Source organism: Tenrec ecaudatus, chromosome 2 (assembly GCF_050624435.1).
Source record: "Tenrec ecaudatus isolate mTenEca1 chromosome 2, mTenEca1.hap1, whole genome shotgun sequence".
Classification (NCBI taxonomy): domain Eukaryota; kingdom Metazoa; phylum Chordata; class Mammalia; order Afrosoricida; family Tenrecidae; genus Tenrec; species Tenrec ecaudatus.
This window is the reverse complement of record NC_134531.1, coordinates 153,969,622-153,995,936: the sequence shown is the minus strand read 5'-3', so window position 1 is coordinate 153,995,936 and position 26,315 is coordinate 153,969,622. Positions and strand designations below refer to the sequence as shown.

The 26,315-nt window shown below is 37.8% G+C and overlaps 1 protein-coding gene across 2 annotated transcripts in view; it reads left to right on the top strand.

Annotated features, from left to right (window-relative positions):
* The window catches only part of LARS1 (leucyl-tRNA synthetase 1), an 81,542-nt gene that overhangs the window by 25,276 nt on the left and 29,951 nt on the right, over positions 1 to 26,315 (top strand). Inside the window, exons 5-20 of one of the 2 annotated variants that reach the window (XM_075541766.1) lie at positions 3,820 to 3,957; positions 6,233 to 6,394; positions 7,179 to 7,291; positions 7,919 to 7,982; positions 13,287 to 13,354; positions 13,465 to 13,690; positions 16,208 to 16,295; positions 16,385 to 16,461; positions 17,404 to 17,457; positions 18,276 to 18,416; positions 20,276 to 20,353; positions 21,819 to 21,904; positions 21,988 to 22,053; positions 22,151 to 22,233; positions 22,778 to 22,916; positions 24,082 to 24,294. In XM_075541766.1, the coding sequence (XP_075397881.1) occupies positions 3,820 to 3,957; positions 6,233 to 6,394; positions 7,179 to 7,291; positions 7,919 to 7,982; positions 13,287 to 13,354; positions 13,465 to 13,690; positions 16,208 to 16,295; positions 16,385 to 16,461; positions 17,404 to 17,457; positions 18,276 to 18,416; positions 20,276 to 20,353; positions 21,819 to 21,904; positions 21,988 to 22,053; positions 22,151 to 22,233; positions 22,778 to 22,916; positions 24,082 to 24,294 (1,796 nt within the window). The remainder of the gene's footprint in view (positions 1 to 3,819; positions 3,958 to 6,232; positions 6,395 to 7,178; positions 7,292 to 7,918; positions 7,983 to 13,286; positions 13,355 to 13,464; positions 13,691 to 16,207; positions 16,296 to 16,384; positions 16,462 to 17,403; positions 17,458 to 18,275; positions 18,417 to 20,275; positions 20,354 to 21,818; positions 21,905 to 21,987; positions 22,054 to 22,150; positions 22,234 to 22,777; positions 22,917 to 24,081; positions 24,295 to 26,315) is intronic. The other variant, XM_075541767.1, reaches the window with a different exon arrangement.

Below are 26,315 nucleotides of genomic sequence, written 5' to 3'. Positions count from 1 at the left end.
AAGAGTTGAATTTATTATACTGAAAATTAAGTAAAGCCACATTTGAAGACATGTTTAATTAAAGGGCACTCTGAGGTCTAAGTAATTTCTACATAGTTTTAATGGTTTGGCTACATTGTATACTCCTGTCTTTCGGAATTAAGTAATAATTAGTAGGAAATAATATTAACACTAAATGCTACATGTTATGTATATTTATTACACACATACATATACTGTCATTTTGCTGTACCATGGTGGTTCAAGTGTTGCTGGGATACCTGAGGCTTTGCTACTGGTATTTGAAGTGCCCACAGCGCTGTCCATCGTGAGCAGGTTTCAGCAGAGCCTCCAGACGAAGAACAGAGCAGGAAGAATGAAGAGACTGTCCCCTTCTGAGGAATTAGCCACTGACAACTGTATGAACAGCAGAGGAACATTGTTATTATGTTGGAGGATGAGCTCCTCAGGCTGGAAGGAACTCAAAATATGGGAAGAAGAACCACTTTGTTAAAGTCAAGTCATCTGTCATGATGTGGGTGGGATAAAGCCTTTGGGACTTTCATTTGCTGGTGGGCATGGATTACAATGAAGTGTGAATCTAGGAAAATTGGAAGTTGTCAAAAATATAATGGAATGAATAATGTTCCATTTTCTAGGCAATAGTGAGCTTTAATGTCCTAATATTGCCTATTTGGAGTCAGATAGATATTTTGTTTTCTATGCAAGGAGTTACATTCACGAGGAACTGTATTCATCATAAAAAAACACATTTTTAGATCTATCTTGTAGCACAGTGCTGTATGTTATATACCTACTAGGATGCCTAGGCATTGCAACTATTAATCAAATTTGACATCAATCATTAAAGCCATGATGAAGAAATTGAATACTATTACCAACTTTTTCAGTTTGAAATTGACCAAACACGTGATCAAGATTGTGGCAGTTATATAATCTCTTGTCAACTTGCGAAGGGGTGGAGTCTAGCCTGTCAATCAGGTTGCAGCTTGGTGACCTCATTTGGAGGCCCCACAGAGATAAAGAGCTCAGTGGAGGCCAGATACACGCACACCCTCCGTCTCCCAGCGAGATATTCCTGTTGACTAGCCACATGGAGCTAAGCTGATGGAGCCAGAGCCCTTGAGCTGGAGAAGCCACATGGAGACCCATGCCAGTACTGAGATGCTTCCACCACCACTGGATCCACAAGATTTCCCACTCATTGGCCTGTGATCTTCCTGCATTTGGCACCATTGTGTGTGTTGTGTGAATTTGAAGAGGAATTTATAGACTGGTGTTGGATATGTGGACTAATATCACTTATGGACTTGATCTGGACTGGGCTGGGATGTTTTCCGAATATACAATTAGTCTTTATATAATATACTTTCTTATATGAGTGTCTCTGGATTTGTTTTTGTAGTCTACCTGAACTAACACTTTATGGTACCTTGGGATTGGGGTACTAGAGAAACAAAGCATGACGATGGAGAATGGATGCTTGTTTGACCTCTGCCTCATGGTTATCATTTTTCTTTGACTAGCCAGACGTCAGATATGGCCATACAGTTTACTGGGTTGTTTTCTGGAAAGAATGTGGGAATTTAAAGTTTTGATTTTTAGAAATTGCATCTGGTTAATCCTATCTGAAATGGTGAAAATGATTGTGATAAAGGTGAATCTTAAAGTCGGGTAGCACAATTGCCTCTTGAACTTCTCTGAGACCATGCTACTGAGACCATGCTTATTAGAGAGTCAGCAAAAAAGAGGAAGACCCTTAATGAGATTGTGTGACAAGTGGCTACAATGATGACCTCAAACTTTACAATTGTGAAGTGGTACAGGACAGAGTAGTATTTCATTCTATTGCTAATAGGACTTTTATGAAAGTTGGGGCTTAACTCTGTGTTACTTAATAACAACAATAGGATGTTTTTGGTATCTATTAAGCAGTTGTATCATAATTTGATCATTGTTACAAATGTATTTGTCAAAAATTTATATAGAGATAATTCTTTAAAAAAATGGATCTAGAATAAAAGCTAGAATTGTACAGATTCAACACGCCATGGGCTAAGCACTCTGGTATAACCCAAGGGCTACACCAGCAGGGCATAACATAGAGGCCTGGCAGAATGATTGAATCCTGCCTCAAAAGCTGCCTGCAGCCTTGGACTGAGGACTGGGACACTCAGCTGGCAGAGGAGACAGAGTGGCCTCCCGGCATCTGTGGAAGTAGTAGTCATTGGACCTTGGGGGGAACCCCTGGCTTGGTTAAGGTCCAATGGGAAAAACCCAGAATCACCATATATTTAGTACTTCAATGCATCTGTTTTTTTTAAAAAAAAGAATTATACAGATTCTTTAAATGTAATAAATATAGGGAATTTAAACGTCCACTCCCCCCCCCAACCTTTTATTTTGAAAACGTTCAAACCCTCAGTAAAGGTAAGAAAATAGTAAAATGGAAACCGATATTATAAACTTATTTTACAGTGTTTAAGCAAGTCAGTTCCAGCGCATAGGAAGTGTACGTACAGCAGCAAAAGAACACTTCCTGGACCTGGGCCATCCTCCGTTTTTAAATTAGAGGCCAGTGTTGTATCTGTTTGGCAATCCTTCTGATTGACGGTCTTCTTTTTCACCGATCTGCTTTACCAGGCATGTTGTTGTTTTCCAGAGACTGGCCTCTCCTGATAACATGTTCAAAATATGCAGTCTCAGCATTCTAGTTTCTAAGGAACGTTCTGGTTATACCTCTTCCAAGTTAAACTTATTTGTTCTTCTGGAAGCCCATGGCACTCTCAGTATCTCCATCAGCATGATAATTCAAATGTTTCAGTTCTTCAGTCTTTCTTATTCATTCATTGTCCATCTTTCACATGCATATATAAAGCAATTGGAAATATTTTTATACCTTAGTTCTCAAAGTGACATCTTTGCTCTTTAACACTACAAATGATTGGTCTTGTGCAGCAGATTTTCCCTAAATTTTTATTATGGATCCAAGTCCAAGGAAATTCTTGACTATGTCAGTCTTTCTTTGTTTATCTTGATGTTGTTTATGGGTCCATTTTGTGAAGGTTTTGGTTTTCTTTACATTAAAGTTTTAATCTATCCCAAATGCTGCAGCATACAGTTTGCTAATAACCTTTCCTTGTATCCTGATGCTTCACTCTTCATATGGTCCAGATTTATGAATTATTTGCGTAGCATACAGATTGACTAAGTAAGATGACAGATACTACCCTGATGCACTCCTTTCCTGATTTAAAACCATGTAGTATTACTCCCTTGTTCTAATTGTACCAGTGTGCCTTGGTCTGTGCACATAATCCTCGTGATCACAATGAAGTGTTCCTAAATTCCTGTTTTTCCCATAGTCTCTTATAGCCACACAGGCTAATGCCTTTGCCTAGTTAATGAATTACAAGTAAACATCTTTCTGGTATTTTTGTGTTGAACTAAGATATCTATCTGATGTCAGCAATGATACTCCCTTTGAATATCAGTAACTTTTTGAAGCTCCTTCATAGTAACTATTATTAATGTTCTTATTAAAAATGATGGCAATTTATGCTTGATATACCTTTGTATTTCAAGGTCTAATCTGCAGTATATTACATCACAGATTCAGGTGTTGAATAAATCCTTGCTGAATAAATAAAAATAACATTTTACTAAGGTAAAAATGTTCATCTTAGTCACCAATTTATAAAATACTGAATAAAAGCAAATGACTTTCATCATGTAAGTTTTAATAAAGATGTGCTTATAAACAAAACTGAATTTCTACTGTAAATTTCAAACCTCAGTATTTCTAATACTGTCTTATAGGCATGTGCTGATAAATTGAAAAGGGAAATAGAGTTATATGGTTGCCCGCCTGAATTTCCAGATGAAGAAGAAGAAGATGAAGAAACTAGTGTTAAAACAGAAGACATAATACTTAAGGATAAAGCTAAAGGGAAAAAGGTTTGGTGATTGTTGATGTTTCTGTTGTAGCTTTATGTTTATTTTTGCCTGGTTCACATGGGCACTTCCAGCACTAACATGGTGTCTGGCACATAAATCACACTTGGTAAGATTTGAAGAGTGTCAGGCATTGAATGATCTTTCTCATGTATTCGTTGTCTTTTTTCTTTATTATAAAATAAGTTAGATTCACAGAATAATTAAAAGTCAGAAATCCCTTATAGTCTTCTCCTGGTTCCCCTCAAGTTGTGCCTTACATAAAAACTAAAACAACGACAAGAAACAAAAGCCAACTCTGTTGTTGTGGACTCCATTCTGCAGGCCAGGGTAGAACTGCTCCTGTGGGTCTCCGAGGCGGTGAGCTTTCCAAAGCAGACTGGTGAATCTTTCTCCCAGCATCTTACAAAAGCCATGGAGTAATCATTAAAACTGGGAAATGAATGCTAGTACAATACTATTTGCTAACCAACAGCTTTTATTAAAAGGACTTCTACACTAATGTCCTTACACTGTTTCAAGGTCTCATCTAGGATCCCAAACTGCATTTAGTTGTCATGCCTCCTGAGACTACTCTGACGTGTGACAGACAGTTCAGTCCCTCTAACTTTCATTGTCTTCCATGACCTTGATGCTTTTGAAGATAATTTGTAGAATATCCTTCAGTTTGGTCTTGTCTGATGTTTTTTTATGATTAGATTGAAGTTACTGATTTTTTTGAGAGTACCAGAGAGGTGTTATGTGTCTTTCTCAGTGTGTCATATCAAGGAGTACTTGATATTGCTAGGTCTTATTACTGATGATGTTAACTTCCATTATTTAGTTATAGCAGTGCCTACTAGGTTTCCATTGTAAAGATTCCATCTTATCCTTTGTTGTTAATTTATATCCTATTTTTAAAAAAATATTTGCTCACTAATTTTAGATTTAATCAGTGAAATTTCTGCAGCAGTCATCACTGAAATTTTGAAATCCATTTTCTTCATCTCTCTGCTTTTATTATCTGGAATTAAACTATAGTTCCATGTGGACTAAATAGATATTAATTTTATTCTTACGATTTTAGTCCAATGCTGTTGAATTTTTAAATGAACTAATTGATTATATCAATCAAATTATTCCATCTTTGGCCACCAGGAACTCTTTAAGTTGGCGTTTATGGCCATATGACACTCCCTTCCCATGCATCTCTCTCTCTCTCTTTCTCAAGCATTTTCTTAATCTGTGATACCACAGGATGCTGCAGGCTTACTTTGTGTTTTCCCTGCCTCAGCATTAGAATCAACCACTTCTCCAAGGAGCCCTTGTTCCTAGGAGAATATTTAGCTCAATGCTCCTTTGGTATCATTGTTTCTAGACTGTCTCAGTGAAAAGGAGATACGAGTATGTCTACTAACACATGCCTATATTTATTTTGATAGGTATATTTATTGATGTATTTTAAAAGGTCATATGCCTAACTTCATTTTGGCACCTGTAACTCATTCTAGCATTCTCTCTACTTGTTTGTGCTGTCTTTCCCTGTCAGCTGAGTAACTACTATAGATAACCTGGCCCTCGTTATCTACAGTAGTGTTACTTAGTTTTTGCTCAAGCCTGTTCTATTGAAGTAATAGCACAATTGCTAGCCTCTGCCACTGGGAGAAGCAGTTTTGTCGATGAAAGTGTAATGTTTTGATTTTAGTGTCTAGTAAACATACTGTTTTCCAAAGTTATTTAGTCCAACTCCTTTCCCAACCCTTCAACATGGTTATTGTTAATGTATATCCTTTTATTCCTTTTAAAATGTTGTACTTATGATATATTTAATTAACAGTTAACAATTAGCAACTAGAAGGCTTCATAAGGTGATTCTGATGGTAAGAACTAGTGCTGTAAACTGTTTGCTTGATTGCTTGGTATTTTTTATTCTCCAAACAGCAGTTCTTGGTTAGGACAATCCATACAGGCAGATAACTTATGCTGGCCATTTTCTTGTTTAGTAGCTTTTGAAAAAAAAAAATTTTAAAAGATGAAAGAAACTTACTTTCTCAAATATCTAATAGGAGATTAAGAATGTCAGAATTGACTCCATGGCAGTGAGTTAAGTTATTGCAAAACTGTTAGTGGTGAGCTACGTTCTATTCTTAAAGAGAGAATTGAGAATAAATAGTAAAATTAGAAATCATGATAAAAAGGAAAAAGATATAAATCTGACTAAGAAGGTGATAGGTGCTTTCTTGAGATTTAAGTTTTGGAAAAAATACTTGATGGAGTTTGTTTTTCTTGTTGTTTTCAGAGTAAAGCTACTGCTAAAGCTGGATCTTCCAAGTACCAGTGGGGCATTATGAAAACCCTTGGTCTGTCTGATGAAGAGATAGTAAAGTTCGCTGAGGCAGAACATTGGCTTGATTATTTTCCACCACTGGCTATTCAGGATCTGAAGAGAATGGGTTTGAAGGTATGGTGTGTCTGTCTGTCTCTGTCTGTCTGTCTGTCTCTCTCTCTCTCTCTCTCTCTCTCTCTCTCTCTCTATCTCACACACACACACACACACACACAGCCTAATGTAAGAAAATGAGAAAGCATCTATGTGTGTGATTATCTGAGATTTGGACCAATACTTATTTTCAGATGCAGACCATTATTGACTAGGTATTGTTACTGTTGCCTTAGAACCTTATGGGCCTGTTGGATGTAAGCATTGAAGTACCTGATACCTCAGTTGTTGAACTCAGCTCAGATTTTTGGTTTAACTATTGAACAAAGTTAAGAACACTAAGCAGAAGTTTTTGAACGTTGCTATTTGAGTAATTGAAAGTTCTAGGTTGGAACCCTTCAGTAACCGAGGTCTCACTGTACTTAAAGTAGTAGTGGTATTGGAGTACCTATCAATAAATTGGAGACTAACAGAAAGGAATTTTATTAAGATTAAAAAGAAGCCAGAGTTTAATTTTATTATTTAGTATAATTTTTAAAGATAATTGTGTTTGTTTTTATTAGTTCCTGCATGCTTCTTAGTATATGAACAAAATTTAATGAAATACAAATTCATGGAATGATTGCAAGAATATATATTAAAAAGTCAAACTGTGAAAGTTTTGTTTTGGTTTTAATAGTTGATCTGTTTCTAGTTGTAATATAAAGAGCCGAAGGTTAAATATAAGAATTGGTTCATCAGAATTCCTATCCATGAAAATTTTAGGTATTTCTGAAAAATTGACTTTTACGTTTTTCTTCTGTAGGTAGACTGGCGGCGTTCTTTCATCACCACTGATGTTAACCCCTACTATGATTCATTTGTCAGGTGGCAGTTTTTAACATTAAGAGAAAGAAACAAAATTAAATTTGGGAAGAGGTATGTTTGTTGTCCGTTCGTTATGACAAAGCAAAAGTCATAGATTCTTGCATTTTAATTCAGTGCTGCTCTGCCTACTTTCCCTATTATTCTTTCTCTTAAGACTGTTTTTTTGGTCTTTTTGTATTCTTTGCTTCTTGCAGTGTCTTTATTTCTCGATTCTGCTTAGTGTTTGTGATAGGTGAAATTAGGGAGGATGGGAATGTTAACTTTTATGATCTTCCAAAGAATCCTGGTCAGTATTTCTAGTCAAACACAGAAAGAATCATATTGCTTGTGTTTTTGCTGGAACTTTTGCTTTATAAATTTTGAATTTTCCTTGATCATATGACTTGAGTAGACACTATTTACATTTCATAAATGAATTTTTAATTTACAATCTCTTGTTGCTCACCACAAAGCCAGGATAAATGCACATTTTCCCAGTGATATTATACTTGATGTAGGCAGTAAGCTTTCATGAAAAACTAGGTTGACAATACAATCATCCATAAGATTATAAATAATAAAGACATTTGCTCTGTTAGAAGTTTTAGAAAAAACTGTTTGTAGGTTCTTAAGAGTAGCCCTTACACATGTGGGGATAAAATGTGAGGATTATAACAATATCTGTTAATTAATTTTTAGGTATACCATTTATTCTCCAAAAGATGGACAACCTTGTATGGATCATGACAGACAAACTGGAGAGGTAATTATTTGTGACATCGAGTAATTTTTATAATAATCCTCAATCTGACCACAGACTGTAATCATTAAATCAGACACTTAAAAATATCCCCACCTCTATTCTCATTATTGGCCCAGAGAGGTTTGTCTATCCTGGGTTCCCTGTGTTGCGGGCTCCAATCTGTAGCAGTGTGCATGTTCTGCTGTAATGCGATTTGTAAGGTAGAATTGAGGTCATGGTAGTGGCGGGGAAGGAAATGTTAAAGAACTAGAGGAAAGTTGTGTGTTTCGTCAGTGCTGTACTGCAGTAAAGTTTTAATATAGCTAATGGTAATAATATCCCCATTTTTTTATTGTATAACTCTTATTTAATTTATTTATTTTTGTTTCCCTGCTCAATTTTTTAAAAATCATTTTATTGGGGGCTCATACAACTCTTACCACAATCCATACTTACATCCATTGTGTCAAGCACATTTGTACATTTGTTGTTATCATTTTCAAAACATTTTCTTCTACTTGAGCCCTTGATAAGAGCTCATTTACCCCCCTTCCCCTTTCATCTCTCCCTCCCCCTTGATCATTTATAAGTTGTTCTTATTTTTTCATGTCCTACACTGACCGATGTCTCCCTTCATCCATGTTTCTGTTGTCCGTCCCTCAGGGAGGAGGCTATACCTAAATCATTGTGATCAGTTCCCCCTTTCTCCTTCCACTTTCCTCTTCCCCTTCTGGTATCACTACTCTCACTATTGGTCTTGAGGATTTTCTCTGTCCTGGATTCCCTGTTTTTCCAGTTCCTATCTGTACCTATGTACATGCTCTGGTCTAGCCTGATTTGTAAGGTTGAATTGGGATCATGATAGTCGCGGGTGGGGGAAGGAGAATGTGGTGGGGTGGGGGCGGAAAGGCAGCATTAAAGAACTAGAGGAAATTAGATGTTTCATTGGTGCTATACAGCATCCTGACTGGCTTGTCTCTTTCTTGTGACTCTTCTGTAAGGGGATGTCCAGTTGCCTACAGATGGGCTTTGGGTCTCCACTCTTCACTCCCCTTCTTTCACGTTGTTAATATTTTTTGTTCTGGGTCTTTGATGCCTGATACCTGATCTTATCAACACCTCATGATCACACAGGCTGTGTGCTTCTTCCATGTGGACTTTGTTGCTTCTCAGTTAGATGGCCACTTTTTAATCTTCAAGCCTTTAAGACCGCAGACACTATATCTTTTGATAGTGGGGCACCATCATTTTTTTTCACCACATTTAATATGCACCCATTTTGTCTTCAATCATGTCGGGAAGGTGAGCATCATAGAATGCCAGGTTATTAGAACAAAGTGTTCTTGCATTGAAGGAGTGCTTGAGTAGAGGCCCAATGTCTGTCTGCTACTTTGATACTTAACATATAAATAGGTGTACATAGATCTATTTCCCTTTTATTATATTATTTACATATGTATATGCCTGTATTTAGACTTCTATAAATGCCCTTTGCCTCCTAGTTCCTTGCTCTATTGCGTTTTACTTTCCTCTTGTCCCACTATCCTGTTCAACTTTCATTCAGGTTTCAGTAATTCCTCTCAGTTACATTGTCCTTCATCAAGCCCAACCAGGCATCCTATGCCATCCGCGCCATTGATTTCAGGTCACTTGTTCCCTTGTCCCTGGGTTTGTTAACACCTATTTCCTTTCCCTGTCACCCCTGTCACCCCTCTCCCATGTCCCCCGAAACCCTTGGTCCCATTGATTTCTCCTCTCGATTGTTTTTCCCACCTATCTAAACTAGATAGACCTGCAGAGACAATAATAAGCACAAAAACAAGGCAGAGCAAAACAAAACAACAAAAGAAAACCAAAACCAGCAACTGCAAAACCAAAGAAAAAAAAAAGAAAACCAAAACCAGCAACTGCAAAACCAAAGGAAAAAAAAAAAGCCTATAAGTCATTCCAAGTCTGCTTGTTGACCTTAGGAGTGTTTTATAGTGAGTCTGCTGGGGTGCCATGACCTGGCCCCAAGGTTTATTTTTAGTATTCCTTGGGGACTTCATTGCTTTGCTCCCCTTGCTGCTCTGTTGCATGCCCTTAGCATTTCATCCGTGTGTAGTGGAGTCAGGTCGTGGAGAATTTCCGCACTGTACCTCCAGGGTTGAAGCGCTATGATATATGGGTCAGTGAGGAATGTTGTGTCTCGTGGTGGGGCGACCCTATGGTCCTCTCTGTGCATTGGCTGTTCGGAGCACAATATCCTCGGGGATTGGTGGGCCAGGATGTGTTCTACTCTCTCCTTCCCTCTTTGTTTGCTCCTGTGTGCTCTGATCAGACTGTACCCTCTCCCTGAGCTGTAGCTTCAATGCTGTCCTCTTCTGGAGAGGGAGAGGGGGTGTCCATGTAGCTGGGATTGGGGCAGATTCTATGTACAAACTATTCTTTAAGCAACTGAACTATTGAATTGTATGATATGAAAATTTTATGCCAAAAATCTCTGGACGGCCATGCTCTCAGCAGTTGGGTCCACACAGAGATCTTATCCCCATTTTTAAAATGAAATTTTTATCATGTGTTAAATGAGACGATTTATATTTAAGATCATCTACTCTTCATTCAACAGCTCGAACCACTTAACAACCCATACTCAGTATACCAAGTTTTAATAGTATTTCTATAGTTTTTCAGAGCATTTCCCCATCATTTTCTTAAGTGTTCCTTAGAACAGTTGTGTGTAAGACACGCATAGTTAATTTACAGAGGAAGCAAAGAAGGCTTAGTGACTGTGATTCCCTCAGGTCAGTCGCTAAGGAAGGGGCTATGCTAGTTTTAGAATGTATACCATCTTACTTCTGGTCCAGTGTATGTCTGTGATGACTGCTCTGTGGGACCAGATTGGTATTGATTGTATCTTGTTACAGATAAATTGTGCTGAGGGCTTGTGGCACATAATCTTTTTCCCCCCGCTATTTATGGATTAAAAAAATCATTTTATTAGGGGTTCATATAACTCTTATCACAATTCATACATACATCAGTTGTGTAAAGCACATTCATTGCCCTCATCATTCTCAGCCTAAGCCCCTGGCATCAGCTCCTCATTTTTTCCTTTCCCTCACCACTCCTCCCTCCCTCATGATCCCTTGATAATTTCTAAATTATTATTTTGTCATATCTTGCACTGTCCGACGTCTCCCTTCACCCACGTTTTTATGTCCATCCCACAGGGAGGAGGTTGTATGTAGATCCTTGTAATTGGTTTCCCCTTTCCAACCACCCTTCCTCCACCCTTCCCTTATTGCCACTCACACCACTGATCCTGAAAGGATCATCCTCCCTGGATTCCCTGTTTTTAGTTCCTATCTGTACCAGTGTACATCTTCTGGTCTAGCCTGATTGTAGGGTAGAATGGGGATCATGATAGTGGAGTTGGAAGAGGGAGCATTTAGGAACTAGAGGAAAATTGTATGTTTCTGTAAAGGGGTGTCCAGTGGCCTACAAATGGGCTTTGGGTCTCCACTCCGCACTGCCCTCCTTCTTCACAATGATAAGATTTTTTGTTCTGATGATGCCTGGTACCTGATCCCTTCGACACCTCATGATTGCACAGGCTGGTGTGCTTCTTCCATGTGAGATTTGTTGCTTCTGAGCTAGATAGCCGCTTGTTTACCTTCAGGCATTTAAGACCCCAAGACGCTATATCTTTTGCTACCCAGGCACCATCAGCTTTCTTCGCACATTTGCTTTATGTACCCATTTGTCTTCAGTGACTATCATGGAGGAGAGCACACAATGATAATGATTTTTTTGTTTTTTGATGCCTGATAACTGATCCCTTCAGCACCTCGTGATCACGGAGGCTGGTATGCTTCTTCCATGTGGACTTTGTTGCTTCTGAGCTAGATGGCTGCTTGTTTACCTTCAAACCTTTAAGACCCCAGATGCTGTATCTTTTGATAGCTGGGCACCATCAGCTTTCTTCACCACATTTGCTTATTCACCCGCTTTGTCTTCAGCGATTTTGTCGGGAAGGTGAGCATCATAGAATGCCAGTTTAATAGAAGAAAGTATTCTTGAATTGAGGGAGTACTTGAGTGGAGGCCCAATGTCCATCTGCTACCTTAATACTAAACCTATACATATATGCACATAGATCTATTTCCCCACTATCGTATATAAATATATTTACATATCTACATGCCTTTATTTAGACCTCTATAAAGGCCCGTTGCCTCCTAGCTCTTTCCTCTATTTCCCTTCACTTTCCTCTTGTCCCACTATCATGCTCAGCCTTTATTTGGGTTTTAGTAATTCCTCTCGGATATATTACCCTTGATCACACCCTACCTGGCCTCATACACCCTCCTCATGACCGATTTGGATCGCTTGTTATTCCCTTGTCGCTGGGTTTGTTAGCACCACTACCTCTCCCCCCACTTCCCCTTCTTCCATGTACCTCAAATTGTCAGTCCTGTTGTTTTCTCCTCCAGAGTGTTCATCCAGCCTATATTATTTAGACAGACCTGCGGAGATAATAACATGCACAAAAACAAGACAGAGAAAAACCGAGCAACAATATAAAACAAAACAACAACAACAACAACAACAAACCAAAGACAAAACCCCAACAAAACACAAGAAAGAAAAACTTGTAGTTAGTTCAAGGCCTGTCTGTTGGCCTTTAGGAGCATTTTCCAGTCCAGTCTGTTGGGGCACCACGCCCTGGCCCCAAAGTCCACCTTCGGCATTCCCTGGGGACCTTGCCACTCCGCTCCCTTCCTGTTCTATTGCACCCCCTTAGTACTTTGCCTCGGTGTGGCTGGATCAAATCGGGCGCAATTCCCACACTGTGTCTCCCGTGTTGTCCCCTGTAGGGCTGTGGGTCAGTGAGGGACGTTGCATCTCATAGTGGGGCCAGACATGTGGTCCTCTCTGTGGAATGGCTGCTCTGAGCAGGAACATCGTTCTCAAGGCCTGGTGGGCCAGAATGTGCTCCAGTCTCTCCTCCTCCCCCTTCATCTGCTCCCGTATGCTCTGATCAGACATGTCCCTCTCCCGGAGCTACAGATTCAGTGCCTTCCTCTGAAATAAATTCATCTGGGACGAGGGGCAGGGCGGCACATAATCTTTTGACTAATTATCAAATCACCCTGTACTGACTAGACTTTCTTCTGAACATGGTCAGTGGACTGCTGTAAGACTCTTTATTGGAAGAAAACATTATTCTAGTAAAGCAAGAATCCATTTTAGAGATTTGAAATAGAACAGATCTCATACTTAGATTAGGCTAATGTAAATCTTCTTCCTTTCCCTTCAAATTTTTGTTGTATATTTCTTCAGGGTGTTGGACCTCAGGAATATACTTTAATCAAATTGAAAGTGCTGGAGCCATATCCATCCAAATTAAGGTAAGTTTGCTCAGGACATATTATTTAATCTTTTATGAAATATTAGATAGTTGTAGAATCTACAATTAAGAAAAAACCAAACATAAATATCTATTTGTATTTCTTTCTAGTGGCCTGAAAGGGAAAAATATTTTCTTGGTAGCTGCTACTCTCAGGCCTGAGACCATGTTTGGACAGACAAATTGTTGGGTTCGACCTGATATGAAGTACATTGGGTTTGAGACGGCAACTGGTGATATATTTGTCTGTACCCAAAGAGCTGCCAGGAACATGGCATATCAGGGCTTCACCAGAGACAATGGAGTGGTACCCGTGGTTAAGGAATTCATGGGAGAGGTAAGTTGCATAAGCAGATTGCTGAATTTTGCTTGCTTGCTTCAACATTTTTTTGAGTGCACTTGGTGGAATTTTAAATAGCCAATTAGTTTTACAGTCAATAGCTCATGCAGAAATGGTTGCATGGTATTGTTTGCAATCCCCACAAGGTGTCAAAACTCTCCTCCTTTCCTCCCTGGGTTCTTTGTTTCCATTCTCTGGTTTCTTTGGCCCTTCTTGCTCTCTCATCTTAGGTTTTGGGCAGACATCTCCCCTTTGGGCTCGTATAGTTGATGCTTCTAAGGAGGGGATTCTTCCTGGGTGTTACATTTATTTTATTAGGCTCATCTCTTCATTGGCCCGCTAGGTGGCTTCTGGGAGTGTCTTCAGTTTCAGTTAGATGGTTATCTGAGAATGATAGTCTCAGTCGTTTTTGACCAGTTAATCTGGTCTTAGCAATTCATTTATTTTTTAATTTGAAATTTGATTTACACTTTTAACTCATTCTAACTGACGCCTTAGGTCGTAGGTTAGAGGATGTTCGTGTGGGTCCTTAGTCCTTAGTCCTAATGCCCTCCATGAGCCTTCAGTTTCCTTCGTTTTCCGTTGCTTCAGGTAGGAAGAGACCAGTGCTTGGGTTTGTAGATGGCCACTCAAGCTTTTAAGACTCCAGATGCTAAGCAACAGGCTTCGTTGTAGAACATTGTCTTTATGGACTGTTTTTTGCCAGTAGACCTTGATATCCCTAGTGACTAAGGTGATAAGGTCCTTAGCCTTCACTTCTAGTAATTTAGTCCTGGTGTCTTAAGTTAGTTCCATAACTGCACCCTCTACGTGCTATTATAGGAATATAATAGTATGTGTATCATTTATAATTTTGTAGACATAGGCACAACCATACCCATGTATGTAGGCGTACTTCCATATGATTTCCCTCACCTGTTTAGGGTATATATTTCTCTGTGTACCTACTCACAAAGGATTGTTTGTGATTACTGCTGTTGCAAGAAGATTGAATATGTTCTAGTGTTTCCTGTAATCATGATTTATTCTTGCATACCTACCAGTGCTGTCCTTTGTCTTGGTTACATTGTGCTGACCTCTCCCATATTTCCCCCCACCTTAACACTGTGTATTTGCTAGTTAGCACTGGCTTTTCTCTTGCCTTTTTAATCCCTGGTAATTCACGTTTCTTTCTATGTGTAAGTCTATTCTTGTCTTTTCGTAATAGTGGTTTCACATATTTTTTGTTCTATTGTGAGAAACTTATTTACTTAGCTGAATGTCCTCCAGATTGGTCCATGTTATGAGATGTTTTACAGGTTTCATCGTTCTTTAAGATTGCATAGCATCGTGTCACAGCTTGTTTATCGATTCATCTGGTCATGGGCACTTAAGCTATTTCCAGCCTTTTGCTGTGATGAACATGGGTGTCCATGATTTTGTTTTTCCCCTAACCTATGTTTTGGAAATTAAGGAGCTGTAATGGCTTACACGTTGGGTTGTTGTCATGGCTTACACGTTGGGTTGCTAACCTCAGTGTAGGTGGTTCATGGCCACTGGCTACTCTGAGGGAAAGATAAGGTTTTCTGCTCCCATGAAGATTCACAGCTTTAGGATTCACAGGAACAACCACAGGGTTGTTGTGAATTGCAGTCAACTTGATGGTAGTGAGTGAGTGGGTGTATTTGTGTGAATCAGTGTCTTGGAAATTATTAGTACATAAAAAGCTTCCACATTCTTATTTTTCAATATTGTGTGGTTGTACCACAGCGTATTTAACCATTCTCTTTTAATAGATGTTTGCATTGTTTCCACTTTTTGGCTAAGTGAAAATGATATGTGCCAATAGGCCTCACTATTGGAGTTGTATCTGAGAAGTCCTTGGGAACAGTTTAATGCTCATTGTTTTCTTGTTCTTAATGCAGTTTAATCCATGTTAATCTAAGCATAATTGGGAGTGAGGAAAATGGATGGTTACTTTTTAGCCTGCAACTAAAGCATGTAATTGTAGCTGTTTCCTGTCCAATGGAAATGTGGAACCCAGTATTGTTGGATCTTACTGTCCAGTCTTTTTAATTGCTGGAGTAGCTATACAGTATTTGATCTCCGCAGTAAAGCCTCTTGTATGAAATCTTTTTCTCTTTTGTTTCGTTAGTTATTTCCAGGTTGTGTTAGTATGGCATAACAACAATGCACAGACTTTTCCTTTGAAAAAAATGTCTGAGATTGTATAGCTGGGACTGAGTTGTGTGAATATTTTTATGGTTTTTATTATGGATTCCCAAGTTGTTTTCCTCAAGGATTCCAGTGTCACAAAGAGTACATGAGGGTGACAATCTCATCCTAATCCTGCCATAGTTGGGATATTATTATTTCAAATTACCTTTATCCCAATAGGTATGGAAAAGTGAGCTTGATCTTAATGCATACACTGTTTATTATTAGCTTATCTGTGCTTAAAATATCAACATTGCTTTAAATTCTAATGGTTAAAATGTTTCTTTAATTTATAATTTTGTCTTTTTTCTTATGCAGGAAATTCTTGGTGCATCTCTTTCTGCACCTTTAACATCCTATAAGGTGATCTATGTTCTCCCAATGCTCACTATCAAGGAGGATAAAGGTAAAGTGTTTATTTCTTTCTAGAAATTTCTCTTTGGACACATAGCTAATTTTGATTGTATTAGTTAGTTGCACATTTTCTTTTATTAGGCACTGGTGTGGTCACAAGTGTTCCTTCTGACTCTCCTGATGATCTTGCTGCTCTGAGAGACCTGAAGAAAAAGCAAGTGTGTATTTGAGTTTCTTATTCTTATTTCATCTTTGTCACTTTGTTAGGTACCATTGAAATACACAGTGGAACTTGGGTAATGAAAATAGGCATTTATTTTTAAACTGCTATCTCTAACACTTCTTGATTTTCTGTTTTTTGTTTTTTTTTAATTTTAACAATTTATTGGGGCTCATACAATTCTTTTCACAGTTCATATATATACATACATCAATTGTATAAAGCACATCTGTACAGTCTTTGCCCTAATCATTTTTTACTCTTTTCTTCTTTTACATTTTATTAGGGACTCATACAACTCTTACCACAATCCATACATATACATACATCAATTGTATAAAGCACATCCATACATTCCCTGCCCCAATCATTCTCAAGGCATTTGCTCTCCACTTAAGCCCCTTGCATCAGGTCCTCTTTTTTTTCCCCTCCTCCCTCCCCATTCCCCCCTCCCTCATATGCCCTTGGTAATTTATACATCGTTGTTTTGTCATATCTTGCCCGAAGGGATTTTCTGTTCTTTTATAGAACTTTTTTTTTACTTCTTAGAACTTTTGAAAGAGTTTTCTGACACTCACATTTTCCTTGCTGCTTAGAATTTGGGCCTTATGTTAAGCAATTTGTACGTATAGTATGAGTTTTTGCTTGTGGTAGTCCAGTTTTACTGTTTGAGTCAGTCATCATTGTAGCTTAAAATGCCGAGTTTGTAAACATTATAGATCCATCCTTGAAGTGTTTGATTCAGTTAAAAATAATTAGTCTCTTTGCGAATGGTGAAAAAAATGATAGATTAAGAAAAATTGTAATAAAATGGTTAAAATAAACAAAAAATAATAAAATTGAAATTATATGGGCAAAAAAAGTTGTAAATTTGCTTATCAATAATGACAATAATTAAATGTTGATTGTCACTGCTAATTTGTGAAATTTTTTTGTTTAGGCTTTAAGGGCAAAGTACGGGGTTAGAGATGACATGGTCTTGCCGTTTGAACCGGTGAGTGCGGAGATAACTAATAATAATTCACATACATGTCCTTCCTGGAGCAAAAGGAGGTTTGTCCTGTAACTAAATTAAATAATTGTTTGAATATGAAACAAACAAACAAAAAAGACAGAATTTGCGTAGAGATGTTCCTACTCTAATTTTCTCCCTGCTGTGGCAGAAAGAAGCCAGAGGAAAGCGAGCAGTAGGCATTTTCTTAGCACCTGGCACCTGTGGGTGTAGAACAGGTAGCACATTTAGCAAAATTAATTTTGTAGTAGCTTATTTTGTTATTTTGGCCACTTTCCTGGCATCTAAAGACAAACTATTGTTATACTACTCATTGATGTTTGCTTCTACTCCTGACAACGCTGAGCAAACCTTATATACTTCTTTCTGTTCCTTCTGTCTTTCCTTCTTCTTTTCGGTCAGTGCCTACAGAGGGGAAAATAATTAATTACTTGTGTGTAACTTTCATGATGAGTCTAGAAATCTTACTATAATCCAAAACCAAGACCACCTCCCTAATTAGTTGTTTACAATATTTTGTAAATATACCAAAATTATTTTAGGTATGTTAGTGGAAGATCGAGAGCTGAGATGGTGTGTGTGCAGTACATTGGGGAGGGACAGTGTAGGGGTTGTTGTGCACAGAATTTAAGCAGTTACAGTAGGGAGGAGAAGGACAAATTCACACCTGGAAGCGAATCACCTCTGTTTAGCTAATAATGTGTTTCTGCTATAATGGTAGAAAATGTGAGCTGGTTTTACTGGGCTATTTTTGTGCTCATTTAGTGGGGACATACTCCTGAAATCACTGTTCTCTGCAGGTGCCAATCATTGAAATCCCAGATTTTGGAAATCTTTCTGCTGTAACCATATGTGACGAGTTGAAAATTCAGAGCCAGAATGATCGAGAAAAACTTGCAGAAGCCAAAGAAAAATTATATCTCAAAGGATTTTATGATGGTGTAAGTAGTACTCTTGATTGCTTGGACTTGATTTTTAGTCTGTGATTTACAACATTTATAGAACATTTCAATATAATTTTGCTTATATACTGATTTGAGAACAAAGAACACAGGCTTGAGTGTATTCCTCTGTTTTCACATTTCTGAAATAATGCTTTTTAGTTTAAGAGCATTTGCAAAAATGGCATTTTTCTGCCCTTGAGGAATATCTAAGGAATGGGTTTCTTGAGAAGTCATTTAAAGTTAATTCATATTACTGTGCAGTAAACACTAATGTTTTATTGCATGAAGAATGCTGTGTCCCTTTTCCTGTCTTCATTAGATACTAATATTTTCGATAAGCAGTTTTCTTCAGCGCGTTAACTTATTTGTTAAAATGATTCGATGTTGTCGAGTCCATTCTAGCGTCGCATGCCCGACAGCACAGAGCAGAGCTGTCCCCGACAGCACAGAGCAGGGCTGTCCTAGGGGATGGCCGCAGCTGAGATCTCTGTGCCAGCAGATTGCCACGTCTTTCTCCTGCAGCTGAATTTCTGGTTAGCGAGCTGGTAAAAAAACCAAATCCGTTCTTAACCTTTCTTTTTTTGGTATTATCGCTTATATTTCCATGAAAAGAAGACTGGCCTATGTATATGGCAAAAATAATTATAGTAATAAAAATATATAATAATAAGGGTCCATGGGGGGGTGTAAGGTGTGGGGAGGGAGTAGATAAAGGGGAGCTGATATCAAAGTTCCAGAAAAAAAATGTTTTGAAACCGATGGTGGCAGTAGTTGTACAATTATGCTTGATCTAATTGAGTTATGGATTGTCATAATAATACCTGTATGCGCTCCCAATAAAATAATAAAATGCAAGTTGTGAGTGACTTGAGATAGAAATAGAGATTAAGGACCCAAGTGAGAATGTTCTTTGCGGTTGTCATGGTTATGTGCCTTTTGAAAAAAGTGATGCACGTTTTTATTGATACTAAAAACTAACACATGTTAGCTTAATTTATTCTTAAAATAACTTTGTGAAGATAATGACATTCCCATTTTAGAGAGAAAGCTGAGGCATGAAGCAATTATTCAGTAATTTACCCAGGAGTAGCCAACTAATGAACAACAGAGCTGGAACTCAAATCTAGGCAGCTTGGCTCCATGCTTTGTGTTCTTAATCATTATGCTGTCATGATCCACACATATAATTATTAAATAGATAAATGAAGTTTTGGCGTTTTAAAGCATTGGAGGATTGCTCCAGAGCACTGTCTTCTTCACTAAGGTTCCCAGAAACTGGGCGGGATATAGGATAGTTGTCCTACGGCATCAACTCTGCTACCTGAGAAAGCTTGAAAGAAATTGTGACTTCAGTCTGGCAACACTGGGCAGAATTATTGTCCGTTTTTAAATGTGTTCACTTAGTATAAGGAGAGTTGAAAGTGTCAGTCATGTGAGCCAGATTTTCCCTTGGGCAAGCAAAGAAGAGTCTTTTGGAAAGAGAAGAATGCATGGGGCTGAGCTGCAAACACTCAGCCATCAGGAGTGGGAGGAGTTCATTTGGTTGAATTTTTTTCACGTGGAATCCTGAAGAGTAGGAAGTGAGTATGCCTTCTAGTCATGATTATGATAGCTACCCAATTATTCTCATAAAGATACATGTGTCTTATTGATGAATAAGTAGAAAATGTTAAAAATATGTATATTTGTTGTCCAAGCTTTACTAAAGTACAGTTATATGTGATGAATTACATATTAAAAGTTTCTTGGTTGGGTGAGTGGACGTCAATTTTAGTTGGATAAATTTTGTAGTTGTACTCAAAGCCAGTTTGAATTACTTTGTATATGTTTTTCTCTTTGCTTTTTGTCCTTGTTAGGTAATGCTGGTGGATGGATTTAAAGGACAGAAGGTCCAAGATGTCAAGAAGACTCTTCAGAAAAAGATGATTGACTCTGTATGTGATAGACTTTGTACCTGAACGCTGTTTTAGAACTAGAGCTTTTAGTTAATAGATTACAGTATGTTATTAGCAGTGAATTCTGTAATAGAGCCTGGAATACACCTTCATAGTTTAGTCCCTCGAGAGGGAAAGCTGCCCGGCTGCATAGTGTGGGATTAGGGCATCTAAGGTTCTAACTATTTCCGATCAATACACTTTTATTCAGCCCCACTTTCCTTCTACCTGCAGAGCTGTCTAGCACTGCTAATTTTGAAGTTTTGCTTGTGCTATAAAGCAAATTGGATTCCTTTTTAGCCTTCTCGACTACTGGCTTATTATTCAACTATTAGCTCTCCTATCTTTGTAGGTTCATACCATAAAATGATCCACAGCTATTTGTTGTCATTTAATTGAGATTTTGAGAGAAACCAATGGTAATATTTGTTTTCAATCTACCTTCTTTAAACTACAACTCAACTATTTAATTTTCACATGAAAAATTACATGAAGAACATGGAATGATAGATAATTTTATTAGTAATACTTCTACATTTATTTATTTTTAGATTAAAATAACCTAACAAATTTGGGACCATATTACATTAAAAATATTTATATTTAGTAAAAAATAAATTCATGGTCAGTTTTTAGTGAAGACTTTTCAAATTTAATATTTTTATTATGAGAAATATATAAGAAAGCATTTGTCATCTTAATCTTCACATGTGCAGTTAATTGACATAGATTTTGTTTATTATTTTGTTTAACTATTTCATCTTTCATAATTTATGCATCTATTTTAAGTTTTTAAAAAGCTTTGAATCTATGCATTTAATTTTTCATTAAAAAGAACTTAAGAGGGTGGGGTGGAGAGGGGGAACCGATTATAAGGATCTACCTATAACCTCCTCCCTGGGGGATGGACAACAGAAAAGTGGGTGAAGGGAGATGTCAGTCAGTGCAAGATATGACAAAATAATAATTTATAAATTATCAAGGGTTCATGAGGGAGGAGGAGGGGGAAGGGAGGGGAAAAATGAGGAGCTGATGCCTTGGGCTTAAGTGGAGAGCAAATGTTTTGAGAATGATGAGGGTAATGAATGTACAAATGTGCTTTACACAATTGATGTATGTATGGATTGTGATAAGAGTTGTATGAGCCCTCAATAAAATGATTTTTTTAAAAGTACTTGAGGATAAAAGAGTACCATAGCATACTTCACTTTCCAACCACAGGACTGAAACTAAGTTTCGTTTCCACTGAGCTGCAGTAGTCTGTTACTGGAGAGGCGTGTGCTTTTTCAAAAGCAAGTGTTATGTAGAAGGAACATCAGATCATTTGTACCCTGAGGAGAGAGAAGATAGAGTGAAAATGTGGGGTTATGGTGATAAAGCAGTTTTCAGAATAAAAATTTTTATCAGTGAGAAATGGAGGTTGGCTTGATATAAATATGATCTGTTTTTCTTTACTGTCTTGTAGGGAGATGCATTTATTTACATGGAGCCTGAGAAACAAGTGATGTCTCGATCTTCAGATGAGTGTGTCGTGGCCCTGTGTGACCAGTGGTTAGTCTATCTCACAGAAAGAAGAAACATCCTTCAGTTGCTTTGCTCACCACTTTAAGTTTAATCAATTTGTCCACTCACAGGTACTTGGATTATGGAGAGCAGAGCTGGAAAGAGCAGACATCTCAGTGCTTAAAAAACCTTGAAACGTAAGTTGGGAAAAAGTGATAAAGGAGGGGAAAGAAGATTAGAGACATAGAAGATGGTAAATGTGAAGAGAGCTGCTTTGTCTTATACTTTTTATAGATTCTGTGAGGAAACCAGGAAGAATTTTGAAGCTACCTTAGATTGGCTACAAGAACATGCTTGTTCAAGAACTTATGGTTTGGGTAAGCAGACTGCACATCATTTTCTTGTTTGGACTTTGTCAATTTATTAGCAGGCTTGCTTTTTTTTAACCTACTTTTCCTCTCTTCACATATTTTTTGAATTCAAGACTTTGGTTAGAGCAGTGGTTCTCAGCCTTCCTAATGCTGGGACCCTTTCATACAGTTCCTTAAGTTGTGGTGACCCCCCCCCCCAACCATAAGATTATTTTCGCTGCTACTTTATAATTATAATTTTGCTACTGTTATAAATCGGGCGACCCCAGGTTGAGACCCGCTGGGTTAGAGGATGAGGATGTGGAGCATGACTAACTCCTGATCACAGAAGTGTGTCTTTCCTTTTCCTTTTTTGTAGTGTGTCTTTTCCAATCCATGTAGCACTCCATTATCTTGTTCTTATTAATAATTCAAGCATAATTTAAGAATAAGTATAATTCCTGAATCAGTAGCTTTAAAAATGCATTAGCCCTGTTGGAGCAAAGTGGATTTTAAAGCTGGAATGAATGCCTCTGTGCCGTCACGGACTGGTCTTCTCTGTGTCTTGCAGGCACCCGCTTGCCTTGGGATGAGCAGTGGCTGATTGAGTCCCTTTCTGACTCCACTATTTACATGGCATTTTACACGCTTGCCCACCTCTTGCAGGGCGGTGACTTGCGTGGACAGGGAGAGTCACCTGTAGGCATCAGGTTGGTAAATAGATAAGTAAAAATAACAGTAGTTGTGATCCTTTGATTTTCTTATTGAAATATTCCCTTTTTGTATTTGACTTTCATAAAAATTCCTCTAGCACAATTTTGTCACGATATGTTTGCATTTTTACTATTAAATTTAAGAAAAATTGATATATAATCCTTCAATTACTATTATCCATCTGTCATCATCCTTTTTCCCCCTAATATTTAATTGTGATTTGGGTGAAAGTTTATAGAATAGATCAGTTTTCCATTCAGCAGATTATTCACATTTTTTTGCATGTCATTGCTTATAATCCCCACACTATAACATCACTTACCTCTCTTCCCCTCTGTTTGCCGTTTTCATTCCTCCTTTCCTAACCCTTGGGAATTTTGTCCTTGGGTAAATGCTAGCATTTCACTCTCATTCTAAGGTGCGCATGCCTTACTAGTCGTACTGCTCCCCTGACACACTGTCTAGTGTTTGGCTGATAAGTCAGCCACCAGTGTGAATTTAGTTCCAGACCTGAAGCATAACGAAGAGCCATTGCCTTGGGAAATCCCACCAGTTCTAGCTGATCAGTGTCTTATATGATTGAATCTTGTTTTTGTTTAAACAATTTTATTAGCACTTCATCCACATGTCATACAATTAGATAATCCTATCATGTCAAGGTGAACCTACTCAGTTGTACATATCAAGTTATCAAGTACATAACCACAGCAAGTTGTACAGTTATCACCACATTCAATTCTAGAACATTTTCTTTTTTGTACTCATTGTTAATCAAGTATTTTTTCTAATTGTGGCCAAAATATACACAACAAAGCATTCTCTAATTCTACCACCACTTGATTTTGAGTTTTATGTTTACATTTTTCATGTCCTCTCTATGCAGGACCTTCTAATCTTATCCATTTCAGAGCCGTTGGTAATAGCGACTAGGCAACATCTGGTTCTCTTTGTTTCAAGGTCATGGAGACTGATGTCCATGTGGTAAATAATCCACTGGGCTAATTGTTTCCAGGCATCTTCAATTTTCCTCATTCTTTCCTGTCTATTCTTTATCATCCTTATGGGAGCATAACTGTATTAATACATTGATTCCTAATTCATGTTTACATTAAAATCCTGACTTTCAAAACAATGATTTTTTTTGTTTAATTTTTAATATAGACCCCAACAGATGACTAAGGAAGTTTGGGATTATGTTTTCTTCAAGGAAGCTCCATTTCCTAAGACTCAGATTCCAAAGGAAAAATTAGATCAGCTAAAACAGGAGTTTGAGTTCTGGTATCCAGTGGATCTTCGAGTCTCTGGCAAAGATCTTGTTCCAAATCATCTTTCGTACTATCTTTATAATCATGTGGCAATGTGGCCACAATGCAGGTTAGTGCTAAAATTGAAGTGGACTAGATTTATTTCTCGTTGGCAAGGATGTCTTGTGACTTCAAATACCTAAGAAGTTATTGTGAGGAATGTACTTAGATTTGCCAGTCATATTGTTATTATTCAGCACCTTTTCACAGTGGTGATATCTAGAAACCCTCATAACTAGTGGTTGGCCATTACTCCATTTGACCTGTTTCATGGCTCCTTGGACCTGCTACATGCAGGAATAAAGGCAATTTAAAACCGAGCCGGGAATGCTAGAATTGAAAGGGACTTTCCCTTTGGTGCGGAGGAAGCCGTTTCCAAGGAATTCCTAGATTGTGGCATTTTTTGGTAGCATTTTTCTGATTAAAATCTTCTTGTGTTCAAGAATAAGCTTTCCATCCTTTCCCCATTCTGACCTGGGTATACTTCCATGCTTTTTCTTTCAGGCCCTCAACTAGCTAAGCAAACTGATTTCTATTCATACTTAATTTAATAGGCTCTTAAATAAACTCAGGAACCCTGGAGGTGTAGTGGTTACGCATTGGGTTGCCAACCATTCTGTGGACCTGGAAAGAGCTAAAGTCTTTAAAACTCCCAGGTGCAGTTCTACTTTGTCTTATAGAGACTTTATGAGTCAGAATTGCCTTGATAGCAGTGAGCTTGCCTGGCTTTTAAGTAATTTGATATGATTTCTTATATTTGGACTGAGATGCATTTTTCTCTCAAGAATAAGAGGAAGATTTTGAAATAGGAGGGCCAAAAGAAATTTAGTATGGTTCTTACACTACATGTTATCTATTTTTTTATTATTTAAAATACTATGAGAGTAATTGGGTATCTCTAAAGTTCCTGCTACTAATATAGTCTACTACTACTACTATGGAGTTAATTTTAATTTATCGCTATCTTCTATAGGGTTTCTGAGGCTATAAATCATGATGGGAGCATTTTCCTTCCTTGCAGTAGCTAGTAGGTTTGAACTGCCAATTTTGTGGCCCACTGCTCACCTGATGCGCCACCAGGGCTCCTGTCAATCATATTGTTGAATCTTTAGCCCTCTACACCACATTTTGGATATTTATTAGGTTTTAAAAAGTACATATAGGTAATAAAATCAAGTGCTTAAGTCAGACACTTTCCTAAGTATTTTTAGTAACTCATTCTTCTTATTTTACAGATAAGGAAACTGAGGTTTAGGTAAAATATCCCACTCAGCCCGAATCCAAGCCAGTAAAAGGCAGCACCTGGATGCAGACCAAGGTTGTCTGGTTCCAGAACATTGTTTTCATCTACTATGCCTCTCCTGATTTCATTGGTACAGTGAATGATGAATGAATGCCGTGTGCATAGTACAAAAAGTCAAAGAATACAGAAAAGTTTAAAAATTAAAAGTGAAAAAAAAATTAAAAGTGAATTTTCACCTTTGCTCTCTTAGCCCTATACTTTCCAAGTGCCATTACTGATACATTTTTTTTTGTGTGTGTGTGATTTCTTTTGGGAAAAAAATTTTTATACATGCACGTACCAGCTTTAAGGAACCCTGGTGGTGTAGTGAATTAAGTGTCGGACTGCCAACTCAAAGATTGATACTCTGAACCCACATGCGACTCTGCAGGAGAAAGATGAGTCAGTCTGTTTCCTTCCAGATTTGCAGCCTCAGAAACCCCAGCGAGCAATCCAACTCTGTCCTGTAGAGCCGCTAGGTGTCAGAATCAACTTGATGGTAGTGATGTACACTAGCATCAGATGTCTGTATTTACTCATTTATACAAAGATGCCACATTCTATTCACTCTTCTCTCTCGTTTTTTTCTACCTACTAATATATTTCATACCTATGTATGCATTCCTATGCAATATCCCATTGTATGCTTATACCATGCTTTATAGAGCCTGTCATTTGCTACTGGCCACTTTGATTTTTTGTTTGTTTCCTAGTTAAAACAGGGTTGCAGTAAATACCCTTGTATATCTGTCTTAGCGAGCTATTGTTATTAGCCCTGTTGTTATTAGCCTATGTCTAAAAAATGTTAA